At 51.5% G+C, this 25,227-nt stretch overlaps 1 protein-coding gene across 1 annotated transcript in view; it reads left to right on the top strand.

Moving 5' to 3' along the window:
- Positions 1-25,227, top strand: part of RAB11FIP4 (RAB11 family interacting protein 4) — a 104,613-nt gene that overhangs the window by 15,763 nt on the left and 63,623 nt on the right. The window contains exons 2-3 of the mRNA XM_018064266.1: positions 12,908-12,995; positions 13,310-13,398. Coding sequence (XP_017919755.1) covers positions 12,908-12,995; positions 13,310-13,398 — 177 coding nt within the window. The remainder of the gene's footprint in view (positions 1-12,907; positions 12,996-13,309; positions 13,399-25,227) is intronic.

Raw genomic sequence — 25,227 nt, 5'->3', positions numbered from 1 at the left:
TCTCCTCACCCTGATTCAGAAATTCCGCAGTGAGGCTCTCGGGACTCACAGTCTTTCTCATTTGCCACCTTCTGTTGTACTGACAGCAATAACGTGGACATTTCCGGCTGAAGCCCCCTGTTTTGTTATCTCAAGTAACTAAACCTCAATTCACTAGAAGATAATGAATGAGATGTTTCCTGTTAGCCCCATTTTCTGGGCAACAGAGGGCTGGCAGGAAGGCATTTCTTTTTGACTTGAATTGTCTGTGCGGGGTTGAAGGGTGCAGCCTGGGGCTAAGGAGGGGTGATTGGACCCAGGAGCTGGGTCAGTACTGGAGGGTGGGGGTAGGATGGATGGGACGGGTGTGTGGGGGGTCGGGGAACCACAGCCTGGGGGAGACACTGGGGTGGCACGGGCTCTCAGCGCCCCTGGGCCAGCATGCCCCTTTGATGAGCAACCATTCCCATTAAATAAATAAATGGAATGGACCTAAAACTAACCAAAGCCATAGAGTGAGCCGCGCCTTTCAGACTATTCTAGGACCCAAGATACCAACCGAGGGCCTAACGCCAAGGTCCGAACCAGTGGACGCAAGCTCCACCCTCCTGGGGCTCTTTGAGCCTTTGCCCAACCCTCCCCAGTGTCCCAGCACAAGTGCCCTCCCTTACCCCTTAAAGAGCGAGTTCCCTCCTGCCCCACCGGCCAGGAAACCGCCCCCCAGGGGTGGGATAGCCTTGGCCTCACCACCCACCTGCCCTCAGGCCCACCCCTGGTCTTCCTCCCAGTGCTGGCACCCCAGAGTCCCAAGTGGCACACCCAGACTGGCCTTGCTCTTGGACCCCTCCCTCCCAATCCTGGAAGGATCCTGAGAAGTCACCTAAAACCTCACTTTCTGAGGGGTCACCTGGAACCTTACTAGTCCGAGTGCCCATGGTAGCAGCATCTCCCAGGAGCTGGTCAGAGATGTGGACTCTCAAGCCTGGCCCCAAGCCTCCCTGATCTCAACCTGCATTTAAACAAGCCGCAGGTGTGTCGCAGGCACCCTGAAGTCCCAGGCCTGGGGAGGGGATTTCCTGCATCTTTTCCATCCCACAAGAGGAAAGGTCTGTGCTTCCATCTCTTCTTCGCACACGGCTGGTGCTGGACCTGCCCATGCCGGGCACGGGCCGACTGAGGGAGGGCACCCATGGGGCCCTCTGCCCAGACCTGCGAGCCTCTCTGAGTCCTGGTCTCTGAAGCCCTCAAGCCACAGCCTTCCCCTTTGTGCGGGTGGCCACCCCCGTCCCTCATCCCAGACATGTTCCCTACATCTGCCACCATGGAGAGGAGTCAGGGCTGCCCCTCCACCCTTGGAGACAGGTCAGCGTCACTAGTTAGAAGTGGAGGGGACTCTCTTCTCGGCGTCCACTGGGCTTGGCAGGGAGACCTGTGGCTGAGTGCCCCGGGATCTGGATTTGTGGTCAGGAAAAGACCCTGGAAAGTCATCCCCAGCCGCTGAAGTCCTCCCAGTGAGCCTCAGGCTCCTCACCCCAAACTCCTCCTCCTTCTCGGGGACCTCCCAGGGGCTGCCCCATCATCCACCCAGAGCCCTGAGACGGGGCCTGCGAGTCTGCGCACCTCCTCCCTGCCCAAATCCAGCAAGCCAGGCCCCTGGCCTTTAAGCTCTTCCCTCTAGACCTCTCTCTCCTTCCCCTACGTGGCCCTGGTCTGCAGGCCTCCCATCTCCCTCCACGCTGCCCTGTGAACTCTGGGCTCCTTCCCAAACCACAAACCTGCTTCGCCGGCCCTCTTCTAAAGGGGAGAGTCTGATGGGTCCCAGCCCTATTCCCCTCTCCCACTTATTATCTGCCTACCCTCCAGCCACACAGGGCAGCTGATGGTTCCCCAAGTCCTTCAGGCCCCTCCTTGGCCTGGCTGCCTTCTTGCTCCTCCCTGCCTTTGCTCATGCAGTTCCCCCATCACCATCCCCCATCCAGCTGTCATGTTCAACTCTGCCGTCTTTTAGGGTACAGCATAACCACCACCTCCTCCAAGCCCTCTGTTTCCTCTTGGCTCCCACTGCTGGAGATTTGGGTAGTATTATAGCAGTATGGGCTTCCCTGTTGGCTCAGATGGTAAAGAATCCACAGGCGGGAGACCTGGGTTCGATCCCTGGGTTGGGAAGATCCCCTGGAGGAGGGCATGGCAACCCACTCCAGTATTCTTGCCTGGAGAATCCCAGGGATTCATGGACAGAGGAGCCTGGCGGGCTGCAGTCCATGGAGTTGGAGAGTCGGACACCACTGAGTGACTAAGCGCACACAGGAGCATTACGGTGGATTCACAAGTAGCTCAATGGTGAAGAATCCGCTTGCCAGTGCAGAAGACCCGGGTTTGATCCCTGGATCGGAAAGATCCCCTGATGAAGGACATGGCAACCCACTGCAGTATTCTTGCCTGGAGAATCCCATGGACAGAGGAGCCTGCTGGGCTACAGTCCATGGGGTCGCAAAGCGTCGGGCACGACTGAGCATGCATGCATGGTGAATTCTGTTCTAACTCCACAATACTGTGAGTAACTTTTTAAAAGAATAAAACAAGCTTTTTGTCTCCCGCTCTGAGTTTAAAAAAATGATCCAATCCATTTAAAAAATTCAACCAAGTCAAGAATGTAGAAAGAAGAGGTGAAAGGACCGCTATCCCAGCAGATGGAGACAACCTGTGTTCCAGCTTCGTGACCAGCCTCCGGGCACTGAGTGCCTGGAACACGCTCATTTACCTGGAGTTTGCTCTGTGCCAGGTTCCAGGCTAAGCTCCGGGTCTTTCCTTTTAAATCCTAACACCTCATGAGGCACACGTTATTGCTCCGAGAGGTTGAGCCAGTCACTCTTGGTCACACAGCTGGTCACACAGCTTGGTCACACAGTAGGAGGACCTCCTACTGCCCCTGGGCATGTGGCAGTGTTAACAGCCATCTACACACCTGGTTGCTGTTCCCTAGGCTATTTTTATTTTATTTCACTGAGAAATACAGCCGGACAGCTGTCCTTTTCCTGGGAGCTTCCTGGGAGCTGGTCTGTTCCCCCCCGGCCCCCGCCCCGGGCAGTCAGGCTGAGGAGAGGTTTGCTGAGGGACTGGACAGGGGGACAGATGGATGCACAGGCCAGTTCACCTCAGAGACCACCCGGCTTCTGTCCCTTTCGTTCCTATTCAGACACCGAACAAAGCCCTCTTGGGTGGCCTGAGGGATTCTGGTCAGGAGTGGCCAGGCTGTGAATGAGGGGCCGGGTGGTGACACTGGGACCCGCAGGGGTCTCATAATGGAAGGCGTCCCTAGCCCTGGAGGCGGTGGCCTGGGTACCATGTGACTGCCCTGCAGGCCACCTGGCCCGAGGCACCCCAACCCCGTTCCTTTCTCTGTTGTGCACTGAGCACCTTTTTTCACACAGCCACCCTGCCGCCCCTCCCTTTAACTCCTGCAGCATCCAGAGAGGGTCCTTCATCTGTCAGCCCCCTACACACACGCACACACGCGCATCCAGCTGTAAGAACCAGAAACCAATGCAAAGTGGCTTAAATGCTGAGAAAATGTATTTTTCATCCTAGCACGTGGGCCCAAGGTAGGGCAGCTCCAGGGCTGGCACCTTCAGGGGCTCAGAGGCATCGTCCCGCACCTAACCTCATTCCATCAGCTCCCCCAGTTAGGCCTGGGGTGTGTCCTCTCTCCAAGAGGCAAGAAGTGGGGGGAGCACTTCCTGTGAGTTTTTTCTTTTTCCCCATCATCAAGGAAAACCTCTCCCAGAAGCCTCCTACGGGGGTTTCCTCGTGTCTCATTGGTCAGAAGTGTACAACATGCTTTTGCTTAAAACAATCACTCGCAAGGGGGCTGAGCCCACCTGTCTAGCTTGGTCCAGTCAGGACTCATGCCCTGGAGTTGAGGTTCCCCAAGACACCTGGTCCAGGAGAGGTGGGCAGCCATCTCAGCCACATCAGGGCTGCCCAAAGGGGAGCGGGTAGAGGAGGGGCAACATGGAGGTGACCAGCAAGATCTGCTTAGGTCCTTGTTCTCATTTCTTGACTTTATAGAAGAAAGGAAGTGAAAGAGTCAGGTTGACTAAGCCCCCAGGGTCACACTTCAGGGTTCCCATGCCATTTATTTACTGGGTCCCTAGTGAAGCTGTGTTAGATGAAGACATTTGCTACTAGCTCCTTACTCCATCTGTTTCTTCTGATTTTCTTCTCTTTATCTGCCTAACTCCTTCCCCCTCCAACCATGGACTTCCTGGGAAAAACATTAGAATCCTACAGACATCAGAGCGGAAGAGACCCTCAATGCTAATGGCATCAGCGGCTTCCATTCATTTTCCAGATGGGGAAACTGAGGCCCAGAGAGGGAGGGGTCTCCCCAAGACCACTCTATGAGGTCCCTGATGGCAGAGTTAGCACGGGACTGAGGGCCAAGAAAGCACAGCGAATCTGAGACTCGCAAAAATGCTTGGAGCCCACCCTGCTGGCATGTGACTTGTGCAGTCACACGGGGCTCAGTGCTCTGCAGTCACTATCTTGAAATTCCAAATAAAAATTTAAACGAAGGGTCTTAACGTTTCCACCTGCACTGGCCCCACAAATAACAAAGCTGACCCCGAGCCCCCAGCTCCTGACTCCTACAAGGCGCACTTCCCCACCCACCTGTGGTCCAGTCAGCGAGTCTGACTGACTCCACGGGACAGCCCTTCCCAGGGAGGAGAGCAGGCTTCCGGAGGCTGGGGGTGGTCCCCAGCGGAGCCAGGGGTGCAGGACCTGACAGGACCCCTTGGGAATCCCTCCCTCATCTCCAGCTGGCTCGGCCTGACTCCCCTCCTCTCCGCTCCCTGCTGAGAATTAACAGAGAGGGCTGGTGGCTGCCCCCTCCCCCAGCCTCTGTGCCCTCTGTCCTTTGGGCTGGGGGTGGGGGCTCCAGAGTACAGGGCCCCATTGTGTGCCCTGATGGCAGGCAGCTGGGCTGCTGGGAAAGTGGATAAACAAGCAGTCCTGAGCGTGTGCTCCTGAGGCCCGAGGGAAGGCCAGGATCCCCTGGGGTGGTGGGAATAGACGGGAGTGACCCAGCTCTGTCTCTCAGGAGGGCTGGAAGCAGTGAGATGTGCGAAATGCTCGGAATAACACCTGACACCTAGGCAGTGCTCTTCAGCGGGGGACTTTGGGACTTGTGACTGTCACTCTAGGTCCGTGACACTGGGGATAAAGTACCGCCTTCTGGGCATGGCTTCCAAGCCCTTCTTCAGACCCTGTTCCCCCTCTTCCTGGCCTCATCCGTGACGACACTCGGCTTCCCATTTGCCCTCGTGGCCTCCCTCACCCCAGAACTCTAGCCTTGGCTGGTACCCCCTCTCTCCGCTGCTCCCTTGGCTGCCTGCCACACCTTTTCCCACCAGCCTCTCCCAGCGGAAAACTGTCCAGCCAGTCCTGGATTCAGGATGCCCCGGGCCATGTTCCTGACCCCAGCTGTCCCTCTCTCTGGAGCTCTCGGCTCCAGCAGCTGCCTCACCGCCTCTGGGGGTCTTCTCCCCAGAAGCACTAAGAAGGCAGACGAGGCTGGCGGTGGGGAGCACGACTCCCAGCGGTGGTCTCCCATCAGAGCTGACAGCACATCCTGGCCCAGCCCAGGATCCTCCAGGGGCCTGAGCCTCCCCGCTTGACTGCCCACCTGACTTTGCAGCTGCTTTTTTATGCTCGGGAGTTTCAACTCCATCCAGCTTCAAGCCCAGCCCTGGAACTCCCTTCGATGGTGCAGAAAACTTCAGGGGCTCAGCTAAGCCAAGTGTCCACCTAGGGTAGCAGGACCTGCCACTTAGATGCCCCCGGTTTCAGGAAGGGGGCAGCCTGGGAGGATGGAGAACTTGGACTTTAGGGGTTACCATGGCAAACTGGGAGGAGAGCAGAGGCCTGTCTAAAAGTGTGCTCTAGGACTTCCCTGGGGTCCAGTGGCTAAGACTCCTAAGGCGAGGGACCGGGTTCAATCCCTGGTCAGGGAACTAGATCCCACATGCCACGATTAAAGACCCAGATGCCTCCACAAAGATCAAAGATCCCGCATGCCGCCCCTAAGACTCAGCACAGCCAAATAAATAAGAATAAATATTAAAAAGAGAGGGAGGGTATGCTGTAACTCAATGGGGGCCCACTATTGCTGTGGGGAAGCATAAGCCCAGTGTTCCCAAATCTTTAAGAAAAGCCAGATATCCCACTCTGTGTGTGCAGTGTCCTTGATTTAAAAAGAAATTTTTAGAGCAACTTCCCTGTGGTTAAGATTCTACACTTCCAGTGCAAGGGGCTCGGGTTCCATCCCTGGTCATGGAATTAAGACTCTGCATGCTGCAGGGGCATGGCCACACAGACACAAAGTTAGCTTTACAAATAATAAATCTCACTTTTTGTGGGGGAGGGGACACGATTACATGAGTTTTAACATCTGCATGGATTCCTATAACCACCACCGCAGTCAGGGTACAAAACAGTTCACCTCCCCCTACATCCCCTGGTGCCGCCCCTTTGCGTTTAAACTGCCTCCTCCTCCCTCCCCTTGACAACCAGCGACCTGTTCTCTGTCTTGATCGGTTTGCCTTTTCCACAGCGCTGGAATCGCCATTTGTAACCTTTTGAGACTGGTGTCCTTTGCAGAGTAAAGGCGTTTGAGAGTCCTCCATCTGTTATCAATTGTTCCTTTTTATTACAGAAGAATTTGTTTATCCATCCACTGTCAGAGGATATTTGACATGTTCCCGTGTTTCGGCGATGTGTGTAATGCTGTTAGACACATTCGTGTGCAGTGTTTGTGTGTGAACATAGGTTTTTATTTCTCTAGGATAAGGACGTTCCATTCTGTTCTGAGCTGGCCGAGAGTTTTTATCGTGAATGGATGTTGAATTTGTGTTGCTTTGTCTCATCCACTGAGATGATCGTGTGATCTTTCTTCTTCGGTCAGCTTTAGATTTCATCAATTAATGGTCAAATATTGAACTAGCCTTGATGGATAAACTCCACTCGGTTGTGGCCATGTAAATAATTAATCAATGTATATAAAAATAAATAATATATAAGTATAGACTGCATATTCTGTGGGCTTCACAAATGTATAATGACATATTCCATCTTTAAACAGTGGTCTCTCAGTATCTGGGAATTGGTTCTAGGACCCACATGGATACCAAAAAACTTGGATGCTCAAGTCCCTAAGTTGGCCCTCTGTTATCCAAGGTTCCTCAGTATTTGTGGTTCTGCATCCATACATTCAACTAACCACAGATCATACAGTATTATATGCACACCAGCTATTTTTTCTGTCATCTCCATGCTGCTTCCAAGCCCATCCAATGAATTTTTCATGTTTCAGTTACTTTATTTTTCCATTCCAAAATTTCCATTCAGTTCTTTTTCATAGTTTCTATTTTTCTTCTGAGAATTTCTTTATTTTCACTTGTTTCAAGAATGCTCACCCTTCCTTCATGGAATACAGTTACAATAATTGCTTTAAAGACTCTGTCTACTAATGATAATATCTGGGTCACCTTGGAGTTGGTGTTTATTATCTTTTCTCTTGTGCCTTGCTGAGCTTTTCCTGTCTCTCTGCATTTCGAGTAATTTTGGACTGTGTCCTGGACATTCTGAATATTACGAGACTCTGGGTCCTGTTAATAATACTCCTGCTGCATACCTAGTAGCTCAGTCCTGTCCAACTCTTTTGCTCAGTCCTATCCAACTCTTTCTGGACTGTAGCCTTCCAGGTTCCTCTGCCCATGGGATTTCCCAGGCAAGAATACTGGAGTGGGTTGCCATTTCCTTCTCCAGGGGATCTTCCCCATCCGGGGATCAAACCCTCATCTCCTGTGTCTCCTGCATCAGCAGACAGATTCTTTACCACTGAGCCACCTGGGAACCCCTAAAAAATACTCTGAAGAGTACTGATTTTTGTTTGTTTGTTTAATCAGAAAATCAACCCAGTTAGGTTGAAGCCTCAGATCCCAACCTGCTCTCTGAGTAGTCAATTCAGTTCTCAAAGACTTTGAAGTGCTATTTGGATCCTCCTCAAATGTACACTCTCCTGGGGCCAGACTGTTCACTGTCTGCCATGTAGTTCTGTTCTCAAAGCTTTTGGCATACTCTTTTGGGTTAGTTCCATGTACCTGCAGCTCAGGAATGGGCCCAGGACTTCAAGCACATCTTATCGGATCATAATCTCCAACTCTGTCTTCTCTGTGATCCCCACCTCCCCAAACCCCAAGCTCCCAGGAGCCCCTTTTTCCTGGTCCTTTGACCAGGAACATCTCCCAGGACTGGTCCACCTGCAGGTCGCAGTGGGGAGAGGAAAAACAAGAGTGGACCGAGTAACAGGAATCCCCCTTGCCCATGTGGACCGTTTCCCCAGTTTTCCAAGTTTCTCCTTCTTCACGGAAAGATTTTCCTCCTCTCTGAGTTTTAGGTGCCTGCCTGGCTGCTCGCACTCACCTCTGAGACTGGGAGAGGGCTTAGAAACAAACATGCAGTCTTCCCTGGTGGGCCTGTGGTTAAGACTGAGCCTTCCAATGCAGGGGGTGTGAGTTTGAATCCTGGTTAAGGAGCTAAGATCCTACATGCCTTGCAGCCAAAAAACCCAAAACATAAGACATAAGCAATATTGTGAAAAATTCAATAGACTTTAAAAGTGATCCACATTAAAAAAAAAAAACAGCATTTGTCCCTTTATCTATTCCAAAAGGGTCCCATTTCCTGACCTCTTATCCAAAAGAGAGTTTCTTTGTAAATTAAGAAAAAGAAAAGAAACAAAAATTTTTCTTAAAAAAAATAACATATATATATATATATATATAAACAGAGTTTCTTTTACAGCTTTTTCTGTTCACACCTGCTGTGCAGTTCTAGGGTTGAGCTACCTGAGCCTAGGCTAGAAAACATGTGAGAAAAAGTAAATCAGGGGACTTAACACTATTCATCTTACTTCAAGTTGTTTGGCTTGTTTTTGGTTTTTATTTTGTTGTTTATGTCTAGTTTTAATTTTTCTCCCAAGTTGTCTGCTGTGATTTACTTTTCAGAGTCCTTGGATAGTTGCTTTGCTTTTGCTGTCCAGAGTTTGTAGTTAGAACCAGTGCAAGAGACAAGAGTGTAGAGCTTCTGACTCCATCTTAACCTGAACCAGAAGCCTTTTGGATCTTGGCACTTCATTTTAAATATTTAAATTTGTCTACAGGCTGCATTTAGGATGTTAGTTGGAGACTTGTGCTTTAGCAAGTCAACATTTGAAATACTGCTACTGCTGCTTGCTAAGTCGCTTCAGTCGTGTCCGATTCTGTGCGACCCCAGAGACGGCAGCCCACTAGGCTCCCCCGTCCCTGGGATTCTCCAGGCAAGAACACTGGAGTGGGTTGCCATTTCCTTCTCCAATGCATGAAAGTGAAAAGTGAAAGTGAAATTGCTCAGTCGTGTCCGACTCTTAGTGACCCCATGGACTGCAGCCCACCAGGCTCCTCCATCCATGGGATTTTCCAGGCAAGAACATTGGAGTGGGGTGTCATTGCCTTCTCCATTTGAAATACTATTATCTAGTATTTCACATCCTTTAAACATTCAAAAAAACATTTTTTTTGGCCATGTCACGGGCTTGTGGGATCTCAGTTCCCTAACCAAAGATTGAACCCAGGCCCACAGCAGTGAAAGTGTGGAGTCCTAACCACTGGACTGCCAGGGAATTCCCTAAATATTTCAAATTCTTAAACAAAGGTTCTCTGGACCCAATTTTTCTAGGTGAAAAGAGAGTAGAATTGGGAATTCTCTGGCTAAGTCTCAGCACTTTCACTATCATGGGCCATGGGTTTGATCCCTGGTCAGGGAACCAAGGCCCCACAAGCTACATGGCATGGCCAAAATCAGAGGAGAATATAGATTTATCTTTTCTCTGGTCAGAGCAAGCCCCACACTTGTGATAATAATAGTGAGTGTCACTGTATTAGTGGAAATAATAGTCATTACTGGGAAAGAGCATGAACTCTGGGGGCCAGGCAGCCTGTGTTCAGACCCCAGCTCTACCTCTTAGTAGCTGCGTGACCTTGACCCTGGATGAGCCCTCCTGAGCCTCAGTGTCCTCACCTGAACAATGGGAATAATAATAGCATCTTCTTCTGAAGTGGTTGTAAGGCTTCCATGAGTTCATATGTATACAGTGCTCAGAGCTGGCCTGGCATCAGGGAGGAGTTACTAAGCATTTGTTTGATTAATAATTCAATCGCTAACATTTATTAGAACTGCAGACTGAGCCAGCTTATCTCCCTTGTTCAGATAATAGCTTGCCTGAGTCCGTCTGGCTTGCAGATGTCCAAATTGGGGAGGTGTGGGTGGCTGGGCTCAGGCTCAGGGCGATCTGGCTGATGATCAATCAGAGGGCAGCAGCAGTGATACTCCAAACATCGTCTGACCTAAGATAGAAGAGCTATGACCCAGGGAGGAATGAGTGGGGGAGAAAATCAGCCTGAAGAGAAAGGCAACAGAAATAGAAGGGGAAGCCTGGTAATTGAGTGGCCCGAAAAAGGAGGATCAACATTTTGCTGCCAGGGAAACTGATTGCTCCCCTGGCAGCCAGCTCCGCGGCCCAGCTGTGTGCGCGCCAGCAACAACAGCTGCTCCTGCAGCCCCTGCCAGGCCCAGTGTGTCCACCTGGGAGCCCACAGGGCAGTGCACCCCAGCCATGCGGGGTGTGTGCGCCCCACACAGGTTGTGAACTGGGGTCCCGGTTCACCGCGAAGACCATGTGTGCGTGCTAAGTTGCTTCAGTCTGACTCTGCAACCCCATGGACTATACCTTAGCGGGTTCCTCTGTCCATGGGATTCTCCTGGCAAGAATAGTGGAGTGGGCTGCCATGCCCTCCTCCAGGGCATCTTCCTGACCCAGGGATCGAACCCGCACCTCTTAGTCTGCTGCACTGGCAGGTGGGTTCTTTACCCCTAGTGCCGCCTGGGAAGCCCAAAGACCACATGTGGGTGGTTATATACCATGCTCATCATGTGGCCTTGAGCAAGCCCCTCTCCATCCCTGGACCTTGGCTTCCTCATCTGTAAAATCAAGGGCTGGGCCAGCTGAATCCCCCACCACACACACCCAGGGGTACTGGCAAAAGCCTATGTCGTATCCAGGAAGGCTGACACGCTTGGTGATCTAGTGGAGGGGAGTCCAGCCATAGAAGCTAAAACTCCTTCCACACATAAGCGGCCAGGAGAGTGAAAGAACATTTTGGTGCAGACAGCCTGGCAAGAGCCGCCTCTGGGAAGCGCAGGGTCAGCGGGCCCTTGGGTCAAGGAGGAGTTCCCACTACAGAAACTGTCTCAATGTGTTAGCCTCTCTAAATGTCAGAGTTTCAGTTTCCTCAGCAATAATGGGAGACTATAACAGCAGCCACTATTAAGGTGGTTGTAAGGATCAGATGAGGCTAGTCTGCCAGAGTTTATGGCAAGCCCTTGGTGAGCTCTGTCTGGTTTTAAAGGGCTGTACAATTAAAATAAGCCATTTTCTCCTGGGCTTCCCCGATGGCTCAGACAGTAAGAATCTGCCCTCAATGCAGGAAACCCGGGTTTGATCCCTGGGTCAAAAAGATCCCCTGGAGAAGAGACTGATTAAACTTAAAGACAACTTACATTAAAAAAAGAAAATTAAAAAAACCAAACGACTGTACAGCAGTTGGTGTGCCAGCTGATTCACACCCACTGTGCTCTGAGACCTTCCCTCTTTGAAGACCCTGTGGGAGTCCTGGGCCCACAGCTCAGGGGCGTTCCAGGGACTTTGCAGGGATCCTCATCTATCTGCCTGTCATCAAGGACCCTGGCACCTCTGCTGCAGGCTGGCTTTCCCCGGAGGCAGGGGGATGGACAGCCTGCCCCCCTCCCCCAGTGTCTCCCAGCCTGGGGGAGTCAGGGACTCCACCCACCGACTACAGAATCCACAGCCTGCCTCCTCGTGGATCTGAGGTTGAGATCAACCTCCACATCAGCCATTCAACACTCCGGGGTGACTCTGACCTTGACCCTCATCAGAGATAATTAAAGCATAGCTCCCAACCTTGGAGGGGATTGTGGGGGTGAACACCAGGAGCCCCAGCCCATCCCTGCATTCATAGCCCCCCTACATTGCCACTGACGAGAGGGCAGGAGGAAAGGAGGCGGGGCACCAGCTGGGAGGGTGGGGGGGCTCTCCACAGCCCTGCAGGTGGCACCTGGGCATCGCTATTCTCAGAAACCACGTCACTGCCTGGCAGTGTCAGAGGCTGCCTGAGTGATAGGGCGGGGCTGGAGGACAGCTGCAGTGCTGAGGCGCCAATGGCCAGGATGGGAGCTGGTAGGAAGCCACCTTCCTCCTTCCCTGGGATTCTTCTGGCCTTTCCTGAGGGCCCGCTGGGTGCCACATTCAGTGGTGGGGAGGTTACAGAAACAGGACATACCTCTGCCCACCCTTCACCCCCAGACGCACACTGGGTGAAACCTGGTCAGCAAGCTTGGAGACGGAGGAGGGGTGCTTTTCCATGTAGGGTCTTCCCTTGCCACTTATCTTCCAGAGCCCACTGGGCACATCCCCGTAATTGCAGGGGGCTCCAGAGCATTCGTTTTCCACATGCCAGTCTTTGCAGCAATAACTTGGAGATGGAAGCTCCACCCAAACAAATCCGGGTTCTGAGCACTGCGGGAATGGATTTGCTTTTCCTCACTCATGCTGTCCGTCCACCTCAGAATAAAGTGGGCGCCCCCCCGCCACGGTCTGGGGCGGGCACTGACCCCACTGAGGGAGCGAGGGCTAGGAGAGGACCACTGGTGTCCCCTTGGCTCAGGTGACAAGCCCTCTCCCCTGGCCAGCCTCACCCCAGCTCTGGGGCATCCTGGGGGCCTCATGCCTGTCCCTCCTTCCTTCCCACAGGTGGAAAAACTCGTGAAGTATTTGGATCCCAACGACCTGGGGAGAATCAACTTCAAGGATTTTTGCCGAGGGGTGTTCGCCATGAAAGGTGAGGTCTTTCACCTGTGGCTTGCCCTCCATATTCGGGAGTGTCTCTTCTGTGTGTTCCCTATTGAGGTTAGTCCCAGTGGAGAACATCTGGAGGGCAAGAGCCTGTCTCGCCTCTCTCCACGCAGCCCTGGCCTGGCTTCTGTACAAACTGGATGCCCCATCTCTCTGCCTTTGAATGACCAGCTGGTCTCTTGGAGACTTGGGTCATCTGCCTCCTGGCAGCCCTACCCATCCAAGGCTCACTCATCAGGAGCAAAGCTGCTGGGCTGGGCTCAAGCCCTGACCCTCCTCTGTCTGTCTGTCCATTCACAGGCTGTGAGGAGCTGCTGAAGGACGTGCTGTCCGTGGAGAGTGCCGGGACGCTGCCCTGTGCACCTGAGATCCCAGACTGTGTGGAGCAGGTAAGAAGGTGGCTGCAGGGAGGGGAGGGGGAGCCTCCAGCTGCCCACCTGGCCCTGCTTGGTCTTCTCGCCTTTGCTTCACGTTTTTGGTGTCAGGAAGATACCAGAGCCCCCTCTGAGGGCCCTTTGGCTTCAAAATCAAGACACAGATTTTGAAATTGGAACAACACAAGCCACAGCAGAGGGTAGGGGAGCTGGGGGCCCTCATGGGGCACCTTCACCCGGCTCTATGCTCCAAGGAGAAGCTGAGTCCCAGAGGGCAAGTGTCAGCTGGTGGTCAACAGCAGACAGGGTGACAGTGTCTCTCTTTTCTCTGACACCAGCTGGGTGTCCAGCAACTCAGTTCAACTCTGAGACTAACTGCCCAGAGTTAGTGCAGGCCCCAGGGCCAGCACCTCTGTTCCACCAAACCATCCCAGTTGTGGGCAGCCGCAAAGGATCCCTGCACTTCGGCTGGGCTGGCTGCAACCGCAGGGGTTCCCACAACCCCCTTCAGTAAAACAACTTACAGAAATCAGGAAGACACTGTATTTATGATTATTGCTCTCTTATAGGGGCACGTTCACAAAAGATGCGTGGGGCAGGTATGGGGGGCGGAGCGGGGCCTCTCCAGGGCAGTGTGTCACCAACCCGGAAGCCCCAAATCTCATTGCTCCAGAGTTTCTATGCCCCCATCTCCAGTCCTCTCACCTCCTGCAGTTGGGGGTGTGTGGAGCTGAAGATCCCAACTTCCGAATCACCTGCTTTTGTCTTTCTGGTGACCAGCACCATCCTGAGGCTCACTGGGGGCCCTGCCTCATTAGCATGAACTCAGGACAGGTTGAAAGGGGCTCCTAATAAATGACAAGAGTCACTCAGAAGGTTCCAAGGGTTTTAGGAGCTCTGTTCTAAGAAGCAGGACGAGGACCACCGGTCCCCAAGGCGCTGTCTTACTCTCATCATCACCTAATGGTCTGCTCATTGCTGAACTTCGATCATTTCCCCAAATACTTGCAGCTGCATCTTACAGGTAACACAGGTCACCATGCCTGAACTGACAGTCTGGAGGGTCCCTCTGGCTGAGACTCCTGGAACTGGGAGACGATTATCGTGGTTTCCCATCCACGGTGGCTCCAGAACCTCTGCTCCATCCTCTGGTTGGTGTTTCACCTGGACCCGCAATACAGGAGTATTTTCTGTAACTGAAGGAGGCTCAGGACCCCAGAGGTCGGTCACTTTGGCCAGTGGCGCACCTCTTGGGATCCAGCTGAATGGGTGGGTCAGGCTTAGAAATGGGGGAGGGGGACTGTGGACAAAGAATGCTGCCTGCGGTATCAGTAGCAAAGGATGTTGTGGCCATCACACCATCAGCTACTGCAGCCTTTGCCCCCGTCTCCAAGCAGTGCGCCCTGAGGGGATTCAGAATGGAGAAAGCAGGGTCCTGGCCATAGATAGCTAAAGTGAATGTGAAAGTGTTAGTCACTCAGTCGTGTCCGACTCTGCAACCCCATGGACTGCAGCCCACCAGGCTCCTCTGTCCATGGAAAATCCCACCGTGGGAAAAGCCACCGTGGATGGGATTTTCCATGGACAGAGGAGTGGGTTGCCATGCCTTTCTCCAGGGGATCTTCCCGACCCAGGGATCAAACTGGATCTTCTGCATTGCAGGCAGATTCTTTACCGTCTAAGCCACCAGGGAAGCCCCTAAATAGCTAAGGTGAATATCAAAACAATGATTTCAGTGAGTCCAGACTCTTGCTTCTTCCCATACATAGACAAGCGCTAAACTCATTAACTTGAGATATATGTTTTTCTTCAATTGATAGTAATATTTTGACATTCTGACCCCATGGTTTTTGGTTTGTTTGTTTTGCAAGACTCCTATGTATCCTGGCTCCTCATTGCCTCTTAGGAACAGTCCAGCAGAGCTTCTGAGAGGCTGTCTCTCAGGCTTAAGTAAATCGCCGAATAAAACCTAGTTCTCAGCTTTTAGGTTGTGTGTATATTTTTCAGTTGACAGGGCCATAATGCCCAGAAACTGCCCAACAAAATGGTGTTAGAGAAGGCCAAGGCTCAAAGGTGGAGGAGACCAGGTGTAGGCCAGGACCTCCAAGGTAGGGCTCAGGTGGTTGGACCCCAGGGTGGTGTGCCCAAAACAGGGGTCTGCAGGGAGGAGTGAAGTGAATTGACTCGAGGAGCCACAGAGGCCAAGAGTGAGGGCTCCAGGCCTGCCTTGGGAGGGCCAGTGGATATGGGGTGAGGATGTATTTGGGCAGAGGACCCTAAAAGCAGGACAGACATGTAGTGTCCTGGAGCTCTGGGGAGTGAGCCCCTCGTTGATTGAACAGGAAGCAAGGCGAGGAAGTGAGCCGTTAGGCCATTCAGAACTGGGTCCACACTCCATTTTGGCCACTGACTAGCCTGCAGACCCAGGCATGTTACCATCCACCCCTCTGAGCCTCATTTCCTGCAGGTGTGAAGCAGAGCTCGCCATACCCTTCTGGTGATTCAGTGAGAAAACTGGCTGCTAATACAAGAGAATCCCCTTCCCTCCGCGTGCAGTGTCTTGGAGATTGGTATGAGAAACAGGCTGAGGTCTGCATCTTTCTTTCACCCTTGGATAGTGTTTCACACCACATCAAAATACAGACCTGCGTGTGAGGAGCTGGAGGCTGGAGCGGAGCCCCGGCCGGGTTTCCCCGCCAGCCGGCCACCCCAGGGCCGGCCCCGTTCCTGCAGCCGCGGGCTGCTTGCTTTCATGGCCTCCACGCTAGGCCGTCCACACTGGCAGGTGGAGAAGAGGGGAGAAGTGGGCCTGGAGCAGCTGGCCTCCGCGAGGGTGCTCCTCTTTTCCAAGCAGCATTGTTGTTTTATAGAATCTGGGGGTTACAGAAGAGCGGAGAGACCAGGGCAGTGGAATCTCAGCAACCCTAACACTCCCACAGAGCCTCTCTCGGGACTTTAGGTATAAGCCCGTCCTGTGAACTCTTTTCTGCCCCTCATGTAGGTCTGGCCCTTACAGGGGGCTCTGGTGGCCGGAGCCCAGCAAGGTGGCCGTTGATCACTACATGCGCTGGGCAGCCTGGGGGGCAGCGTCCGTGACTGAGGCTCTGTTCCTCACCATGGGGTCCTGGGTACTGGGAGGGGAGGGGGACAGTGCAAAGCCGGTGGGCTGGTGGGCTCCCACAGGGAGGGGTTGAGAAGGCCTGGTGAACTCCGTGGACAGAGGAGCCTGGCTGCAGTCCTGGAGGCTCCGTGATGTGACTGAAGCCCTTCCTGCAGGAGCTCGGGCCCCTGCACCGTCTGGGCAGCTGTGGGGTCCATTCGGCTGAAGGCCAGGAAGGGCGAGACCACGGCTCCTCAGGTTGGGAGGGGCCGAGGGGGCCAACACGGGGCCTGTCCTCATCCTGCAGTCCTGCCCCCTCAGCGCCCTGCTGTGTCCCTCGTGTCCCCTAGGGGTCAGCTCGAGACCAGCCAAGCCAGAGCGCGCCTGGATGGTTACTTGGGCTTCCCAGGTGCCTCTCCGGGAGGAGGGCTTTGGGACCACGTGTGGGTGACGATGACGCCACAGGGTGGTGGGACCGCGAGAGGCTGCCCTCCTAGCCTTCCCTCCACCCCCCGCTCTCAGGGTACAGTAAAGTAGTGAAATGCTCTGTGTGCTGGCTGGTAAACTGGCACAAAGCCTGCATCCTTAGGACGCCTGGCCCCACTCACCCCTCCTCCAGGTCCCTCAAACTCCCCCCACCGCTGCCTATCACCACAGAGGCTCTGGGCCTGCTGTCTAGGCAGTGCGAGTCCATCTGGGTAGGCGGCTTCTGCATCCCACCAGCCCTTTTTTCTCTCTGCTGGTGGAAAACTCACTCTCGCTTCTATCTGTGTCGCTGTTTATGGTGAAGGATAATATATGGCATTTTCCTAACGTTGCCAGTTGTTCACACCGCTACTGTGGAATAGCCCCTCTTTCTCCACTTATTTGAAACTTCACCCCTTTATTGTGAGCTAAATTCTCTGTATAACGTGGGTCTCTTTCTGGACTCTGGTCTATTTGTGTTGATCTATTTATCTCCCTATTTCTAAGCCGAAACCACAGCTTCAGTTACTCTTGCTTTATAGTGTAGTATCTGATAGAGAAAGGCCTCCTCCTCATTCTTTTTTTTTAATATATATTTATTTGGCTGCGCCAGGTCTTAGTTGGAGGATTTGGGATCTTCAGGCTCTGTTGTGGCATGTGGGATCGAGTTCCCTGACCAGGGATCCAACCTGGGTCCCCTACATTGGGAGTGTGGAATCTTAGCCACTGGACCACCAGGGAAGTCCCGATCATTTAAAAACAAACACGTATTTATTTCTGGCTGTGCTGAGTCTTCATTGCTGTGTGCAGCTTTTCCTAGTTTCAGCAAGTGGAAGGCTACCCTCCAGCTGCAGTCCAAAGGCTTGTCTTGCTGCAGAGCGCAGGCTTCAGGGGCACGGGCTTCAGTCACCGTGGCATGTGGGCGCAGTAGTTTCGGTTCTCAGACTCCAGAGCGCAGGCTAATTAGTTGTGGCCCACAGGTTCAGTGGCCCCTCGGCATGTGGATCTTCCAGGACCAGGGATTGAACCAGTATCTCCTGCATTGCAAGACGGATTCTTAACCACTGACCACAACGGAAGCCCTCTATCATTCTCTGTTTAAAATGTTTCTTGTTATTCTTGTATATTTTCTGTTCCAGAATACTCTTTTTTTTTTTTTTTTTTGGTCAAAATTCATTTTAAATCCCACTAGAGATTTTGTTTGAAATTTGTACATCAATGGAAGGGAACTGTTATTTTTCTGGTTTTTTTTTTTCCAATCTTGAATTCTCTCATCCAACAACATAGTATATCTCTTCATTTTTATGTCATTCAGGAAAATGTTACAATTTTCTCAAATAGGCTTTGCACATTTCTTCATAGGGTGACTCTGTTTTGAAGTTTCTATTTCTGTTACATGTAGAATCTTTTTGCCATGATATTTTCTAATTGGTTATGGCTAAATGTCCAGGAGACCTCTTTGTTTTGAATGTTAAACTTGTCATAACAGCCTTACTAAACTCTTTTACTAGTTCATTTACAAATATTTACTAGTTCATTTACAAACCATTTTCTAGTCTGCTTAATCTATATAACAATGCAGTTATATTCTTTTTTCTGCATAAATTTAAATGGTTACATATTTCATTGCAAGAAGACAATCAAATTTATTTACCAGTTCCTTATTATTGGTTTTAAATATATATACATTTTTATATATGTATGTATATGAAAGTGTTAGTCCTTCAGTTGTGTCCAGTTCTTTGCAACCGCATAAACTGTAGCCCTCCCGGCTCCTCTCTCCATGGAGTTCTCCGGGCAAGAATACTAGAGTGGGTTGTCATTCCCTTCTCCAGGGGATCTTCCCTGACCCAGGGATCAAACCCTGGTCTCCTGCACTGCAGGCGGATTCTTTACCAGCTAAACTACCAGCGGGCTTCCTGTTATAATCATTATATAATCTTTCTTGTAGCGAAACTGTTCCCCATTGTTTTAGAGAAGGACAGAGGTTGTCAAACTACATTTCCCATGGGCCAAGTCTAGCAGCCTGCTTGTGTAAATAAAGTTTTATTGGCACACGGCCACACCCATCATCTGCTCGCTTGTTTGGCTGCTTTCCCACCACAGTGCGGAGTTGAGTGGCGGCCACAGGGCCTGAAATATTCACTACCTGCCCTTTACAGAAAAGGTTTATGTTATGTCTTTATTTGTTTGTGTATCTTTGGCGGTGCGGGGTCTTCGTCGTCACACACGCTTTTCTCGAGTTGTGAGTGGCAGCCGCTCTCTAGTTGCGACTCAAGGGCTCCTCCTTGTGGTGGGCTCTCTTGTTGCAGAGCCCAGGCTGTAGGACACGTGGGCTTCAGTAGCTGCAGTTCCTGGGCTCTAGAGCACAGGCTCAACAGTTGTGGCACACAGGATTAATTGCTCGGCGGCATGTGGGACCTTCCCGGACCGGGGATCGAACCCGCGTCTCCTGCATCAACAGGCGGATTTACAACCGACCCATCAGGGGGCCCCGTTTACCAGTCTTTAAAATGAAGTCTGATAGGTGGAAACTGTTTCATCCACAAGATGCAGATCTTAGAATTTCTCATACATCTGTCAAACTCCTTTCCAGAAAAGTTGTGTCAATTACGCTTTCTTCAGGATTGTGTCAGATCCCTCCTACCCTTGGATACTGGCTGTTCTGCTTTCTCAGATCTTTCTCATTTGAGAGGCTAAAATTAGGGTTGCTCTTTTGAATCATAATATGGTTGAACTTCTTATATTGCCTTTATCGGTCACCAGGAGTTCTTTTCTTCATTAACTGGCAACCCACATTGTTCACCGTCGCTTCTGTGGATGTATTCATTTCCATTGCTTTAAAAGAACTAGAAATATTAACTTTTGGACATACATCACAAGTATTTTCTCAGCTTGTCATTTATTTTTAACTTTGTTTATGAGAGAAAATTTGAAAGATTTTTATAGCCAACTCATTAATCTTTTCCACTGTGGCTTCCGCCTTTGGTGTAATACTTAGCTTTCCTACCCAAGGCTGTGACACTCCTCTGTTTCATTTTTTTTTATGTGTTTGGTTTTTATATTTAAAGCTTTGATTCACAGAGTGAACGTTGATGTCTATGGTAAGATCAGGATCCAATTTTCGTTTTTAATCTCAGCCCCTCTCCTGCCCACTTCACCTCACAGGCGAGAAGTTCTTTACGGAGTTATGCTTAAGGGGTCCCTGGAGGGCCAAACAGACTGGGGTTTGCTGGGAATCAGGTCTTCAGCCTGAGCCCAAACTGGCTCATAATCAGAAGGAGCTTTGCCAAACTTGTCTTTTTTCCTTTTTTAATATTTATTTATTTGGTTGTGCCAGGTCTTATTTGCAGCATGGGGGATCTTTGATCTTAGTTGCCACATGCAGGATCTAGTTCCCCGACCAGGGATCAAACCAAGGCCCCTGGCGTTAGGAACATGGAGTCTGAGCCACTGGACCACCGAGGAAGTCCCCAAACTTCAGTCTTGCCCGCACAGTTTTTAAATATCTGCCCTGAGCTTCTCTCCTAAACTGGGGGTGGGTCAGGCTCGAAGGTCCAAGTCCACCATTGCTTAATTTCATCCATTCTGAAGCAAGCATTTCTAAAACCACTGGCAACAACGGTACTTTTAAATTCTAAAAATACCTTTCCTGACAAACAGCGCTGTGACTCAGCGGTGCTGCTGAAGGTGTGGGTGGTGGCACCATGCTCACACTGGAAAGGAGAGGGGGGGCGGCTGCTTCCTAGCTCAGGGAGGGGCCTTGTTTGATCCTCTCTGCTTATATACGGCCCCAGTGTGTGTGTGTGCTTTCTGTTTCAACACCTTCCTCCTTCCAAAGGAAAGAATAATTTACTTATCCCAAGCCCGAGAATTTCTCTAAGAATAAAAAGATCCTTGAGTCATATCTTTGAGAAGAAACTGAATTCTGATTAACCCAAAGGCGGCTGGGGCCAAAGAAGAGGCGATGTTGATGGCCTTTACTGCTTGTTGCCTGGTCTGTCCTGGACGTCTATCCCCCGTCTTCTGCCCCGACCATCCCTACCCTAGAAAGGATGCCTTCCCGGACATCTTGAATTCTGTCTCCTGCCTGCCTGCATGCGTGCTCAGCCACTCAGTCGTGTGCGACTCTGTGCGACCCCATGGGCTGTAGCCCTCCAGGCTCCTGTGTCCATGGGATTCTCCAGGCAAGAACTCTGGAGTGGGCAGCCGTTCCCTTCTCCAGGGGATCTTCCCAACCCAGGGATCAAACCTGGGTCTCCCACTTTGCAGGCAGATTCTTTACCATCTGAGCCACCAGGGAAGCCTCCACCTCCTGCCTACTCAGGTCTTAATGCTCAAGTTACGTCTGCTTTTAGAACTTAGATTCACTGAGTTAGAGTTTGAGCAAACTTGAGAGAGTGACCACTTACATCCTGTGTTTTTAAAGCTGAGCAGAAGGGGAAAGGTTTGGTTTTACTATCCTGTAGGATACTAGCCAGGTTCATAACTAAATTGGCCATCTCTCAGCATCCTTTCTTTAAAATGTATATATTTTTATGTTATATATTAAATATATATTTATTTATACATATAAACATTACATATAAAATATATGTGTTTGTATTACATATAAAATATATTTGTTATATGTTATGATATATGATATATATTAAATATATACACATTCAATTTCTTCATTTGGCTGCATTAGGTCTTAGTTGCGGCACGGGGGATCTTCTATCTTCATTGCGGCATGTGCGATCTTTAGTTGCGCCATGCAAACACTTACTTGCAGCTTGTGGGATCTAGTTCCCTGACTAGGGATCGAACCCATGACCCCTGCCTTGGGAGCGCAGGCTCTTAGCCACTAGACCATCAGGAAGTCCCCTCAGCATCGTTTCTTTCATTGACTATACATACTTTGATCTCTCCTGATCTCCTTTGAAGCAGAGCCTGCTGGTTTCCTCACTGATGAGTTAAGTAAATTTTTGACACAGATAACTAAGAAAACACACATATACACAATCACTTAAGGACAGACGTTAGTTCATGCATACAGTCACATCAGGATGGGTGCTAGTTCTCAGAAAGCACCGCCTAAACAAACAGTTCTTAAGCCAGGCTTCAAGCTGGAGTCATGCATTGCATGCCTGCCCAGTCATGTCAGACTCTTTGCAACCCCGTGGACTGTAGCCTGCCAGGCTCCTCTGTCCATGGGATTCTCCAGGCAAGAATACTGGAGTGGGTTGCCATTTCCTCCTCCAGGGGATCTTCCCCACCCAGGGACCAAACCTGCTTTGGCAGGAGGATTCTTGACCACCAGCAACACCTGGGGTCATGCAGAATGCTTTCGAAACATACTAATACCTTGGTCCCTTCTCCAGAGATTCTAATTCATTTAGTCTGGGGAGGGGTCCCCTCATCTGTTTTTAAAAGCTCCCCAAGTAATTAAAATGCACACCTGACGCTGAAAACCAAGGATCTACGGCAGGAAGTCTCGATGTCACAGCATATTAGAATTCCCTGGAAGCTTTTACGAGTCCAGATGCCCAGCTGTCCCTCAGACCAATGGACCCAGAACCTCTCGGGGTGGGACCCAGGCGTCAGCACTATCTAAAGCTCCTCAGGGGATTCCATGAGGCCGTGACCCGTACAGCATCCTGGGTTCTCACCAGTTCACATCAATACTTTCCCTGAGGATGGAATGCAGGGGCTGGGGAGCGGGGGGTGGGGAGAAGAGTCTTACACCTTGAAAATAGCCCGTGCCTGGCACAGCGCCGGTGTTCAGGTGCCTGCTGCCCTTCTCACGTGCTCCTCCCGAAAGTATCCTCTGGGCAGAGTGGTTCGGGACCACAGGGCCCTGGCGGGAGGTATCCGTCTCCCATAGAACTGGGTTGCCTGGGTGCTCAGGCCCCGGGCAGCGAACATTCTTGGTGGCCAGTGAGCCGTGACTGCTTTCCCGCAGAGAGGCCTGCGAGGACCCACGGGGAGCAGGGCGGGGCTCCATGTGTCAGAGCCGAAACAAGAATCTCATGTAGAGGGTTTCTCATTGCAAGAGTTCTTCATCTATGACCCAGTTTTGAAAACCTCTGAGAGCTCAGGGCGCCCCTCAGAAGATGCGAGAACAGAGGGCCGATCACACTGACTTCACAGAGACCCCGCAAACATGCTTGTTCTCCCGCTTTCAGCAAAGTTGTGAGCGAATAGTACAGTGAAAACCCATAGATCTGGCGCCCTGCATTCACCAATTGTGAGTGTGTTGGCAGTTTTCCTTCTCTGCATCTGTGTGTGTCTCTGTGCACACACTTTTGGGAGCCTGGTGGGGGGCTTGTCTGTTTGAGAGCTAGTCGCGGACATTATGACACTTCATCCTTAAACACTTGACCCTCCCTCAGACCCTCTTCCATGACCACAACACAGCCATCAGCCGTGGGCGTCTAACGGAAACTCCACGTTTTTTTTTTTTTCTTGCGATGAAGGCTGCTGCTTCTTTTTTAATTTGGCTGTGCCGGGTGTTAGTTGTGGCACCCAGGATCTTTGATCTCCATTGCGGCATGTGGGATCTAGTTCCCTGACCAGGGGTCGAACCCAGGCCCCCTGCATTGGGAACATGGAGTCTAAGCCACCGGACCACCAGTAAAGTTTCTTCCCGATGTATTTATAGCTTTACTTTTTTATCTCAGATCCAAGTGTTATACATTTAGTTGTCATGTCTGTTTAGACTCGGTTAATCCGGAATAATTTACCAGACTTTTGCTCTCTATGCACCATCACCTCTGAGCCCCCAGAAGCACCTCTCCCCACTGATTTTGCCTTTGGCTCCAGACTCGTATGGAAACGCTGGGGCCCCTGTGCTAATGTCTAGTGGGTGTTTCACACATGTCTGGCACTAAGCTCTTTGGTCCAGATCCATCCTCTCAGCCCTCTAAAACCTTCCCCGTCTCAGTACCTGCCACCGCCACCCACCCGATCGCTCAGACCAAGGACTGCGTCTCGGCCACTGTCTCTCCTTCCTTCCACAGCCACCTGTCCACAAGGCCTGCTGGGTTTTACTTCCAGGAGATGTCCCTAGGGGACCGCTTCTTTCCGCCTCCATATTACACCCTATCAGAGCATTACACCACCCCTCACCTTGTCACTCCACTGTTGCTTGCTCCACACAACAGCCAGAGTGTCCTTTCAAACTCTTCAATCAGGGCCTACAACTCCCTCACTGAAGAGGTTCCGATCACTTGTCAGGATCTGAGGGTCAGATCCTAAACTCTGACTTCTCACTGTGACCTAGCAGCTTTCACTTTTGCCTGAACCTCTGACCTGCCTCCCTCCCCTCCTCCCCGTGATCCTCCCTGTTCCAGCCACACTGGCCTGTTTTCTGTTCCTCAAACCCCGGAAGCCAGTTCCTTTCCTCTGCCTTGCTATTATTTCTACCTCTAACCCTCATCCTCTAGGCTTTGCACAGCCATGCTTGTATCCTTCAAGTGTCAGCAAAAGTGTCACCTCTCCAGAAAAGCCTTCCTTGCACACTCATCTCAAGGAACGTCCTCTACACCCTGTCCCCTGTCACTCCATAACACCATGCTTGTCCTGCACCGTTTGCCACGATCTTAACTGTCTGGGTCTTGTCTGTCTCCTCCACGTGGGTGGAGGGCTTTGCCTTCCACGTGGAGCACGGTGCTGGCAAGGAGCAGCTGGCAGTCCCTGTTGTACAGATGCATCTCAGCAGTGCAAGGTCAACTCTGCCAGAGAGGGGCAGGCCAGTTTCCTCTCACCCGGGAGCAGTTGAGAGGCGCCCTCTCCAGGTCAAAGGGTGTAAAAACCACACTCCGGTGCAGCGAGGGGAGGTAGAAGGGTGGGCATAGGAGAGAACTGAAAAGGGGCTATTTGTTCTGCCACTGCACCTAGACTCTGAAACTCTAGTGTTTAGGGCTTCCCCGGTGGCTCAGACAGTAAAGAATCTGCCTGCAATGCAGGAGACCCAGGTTCCATCCCTGAGTTGGGAAGATCCCCTGGAGAAGGAAATGGCAACCCATTCTTGCCCGGAGAACTCCATGGACAGAGGAGCCTGGTGGGCTACAGTCCATGGACTTGCAAAGAGTTGGACATGACTGAATGACCAACACTTTCACTTTCTCTCATTTTCTCTGCCTCTGCACTGGGGCTCTGAACCTCTAATATGTATATGAGTCTCTCGGGGGCTTGACAGTGCAGACTCTGATCCACACAGCTCTGGGGTCACCCAACTGTGCGTCTCCTACAAGCTCCCCCGTGGTGGTGACGGTCCTGGTGGGGGACCACAG

Source organism: Capra hircus, chromosome 19 (genome assembly GCF_001704415.2).
Source record: "Capra hircus breed San Clemente chromosome 19, ASM170441v1, whole genome shotgun sequence".
Taxonomy (NCBI): Eukaryota; Metazoa; Chordata; class Mammalia; order Artiodactyla; family Bovidae; genus Capra; species Capra hircus.
The sequence above is the reverse complement of the archived record's forward strand: the minus strand, read 5'-3'. Positions and strand labels throughout refer to the sequence as shown.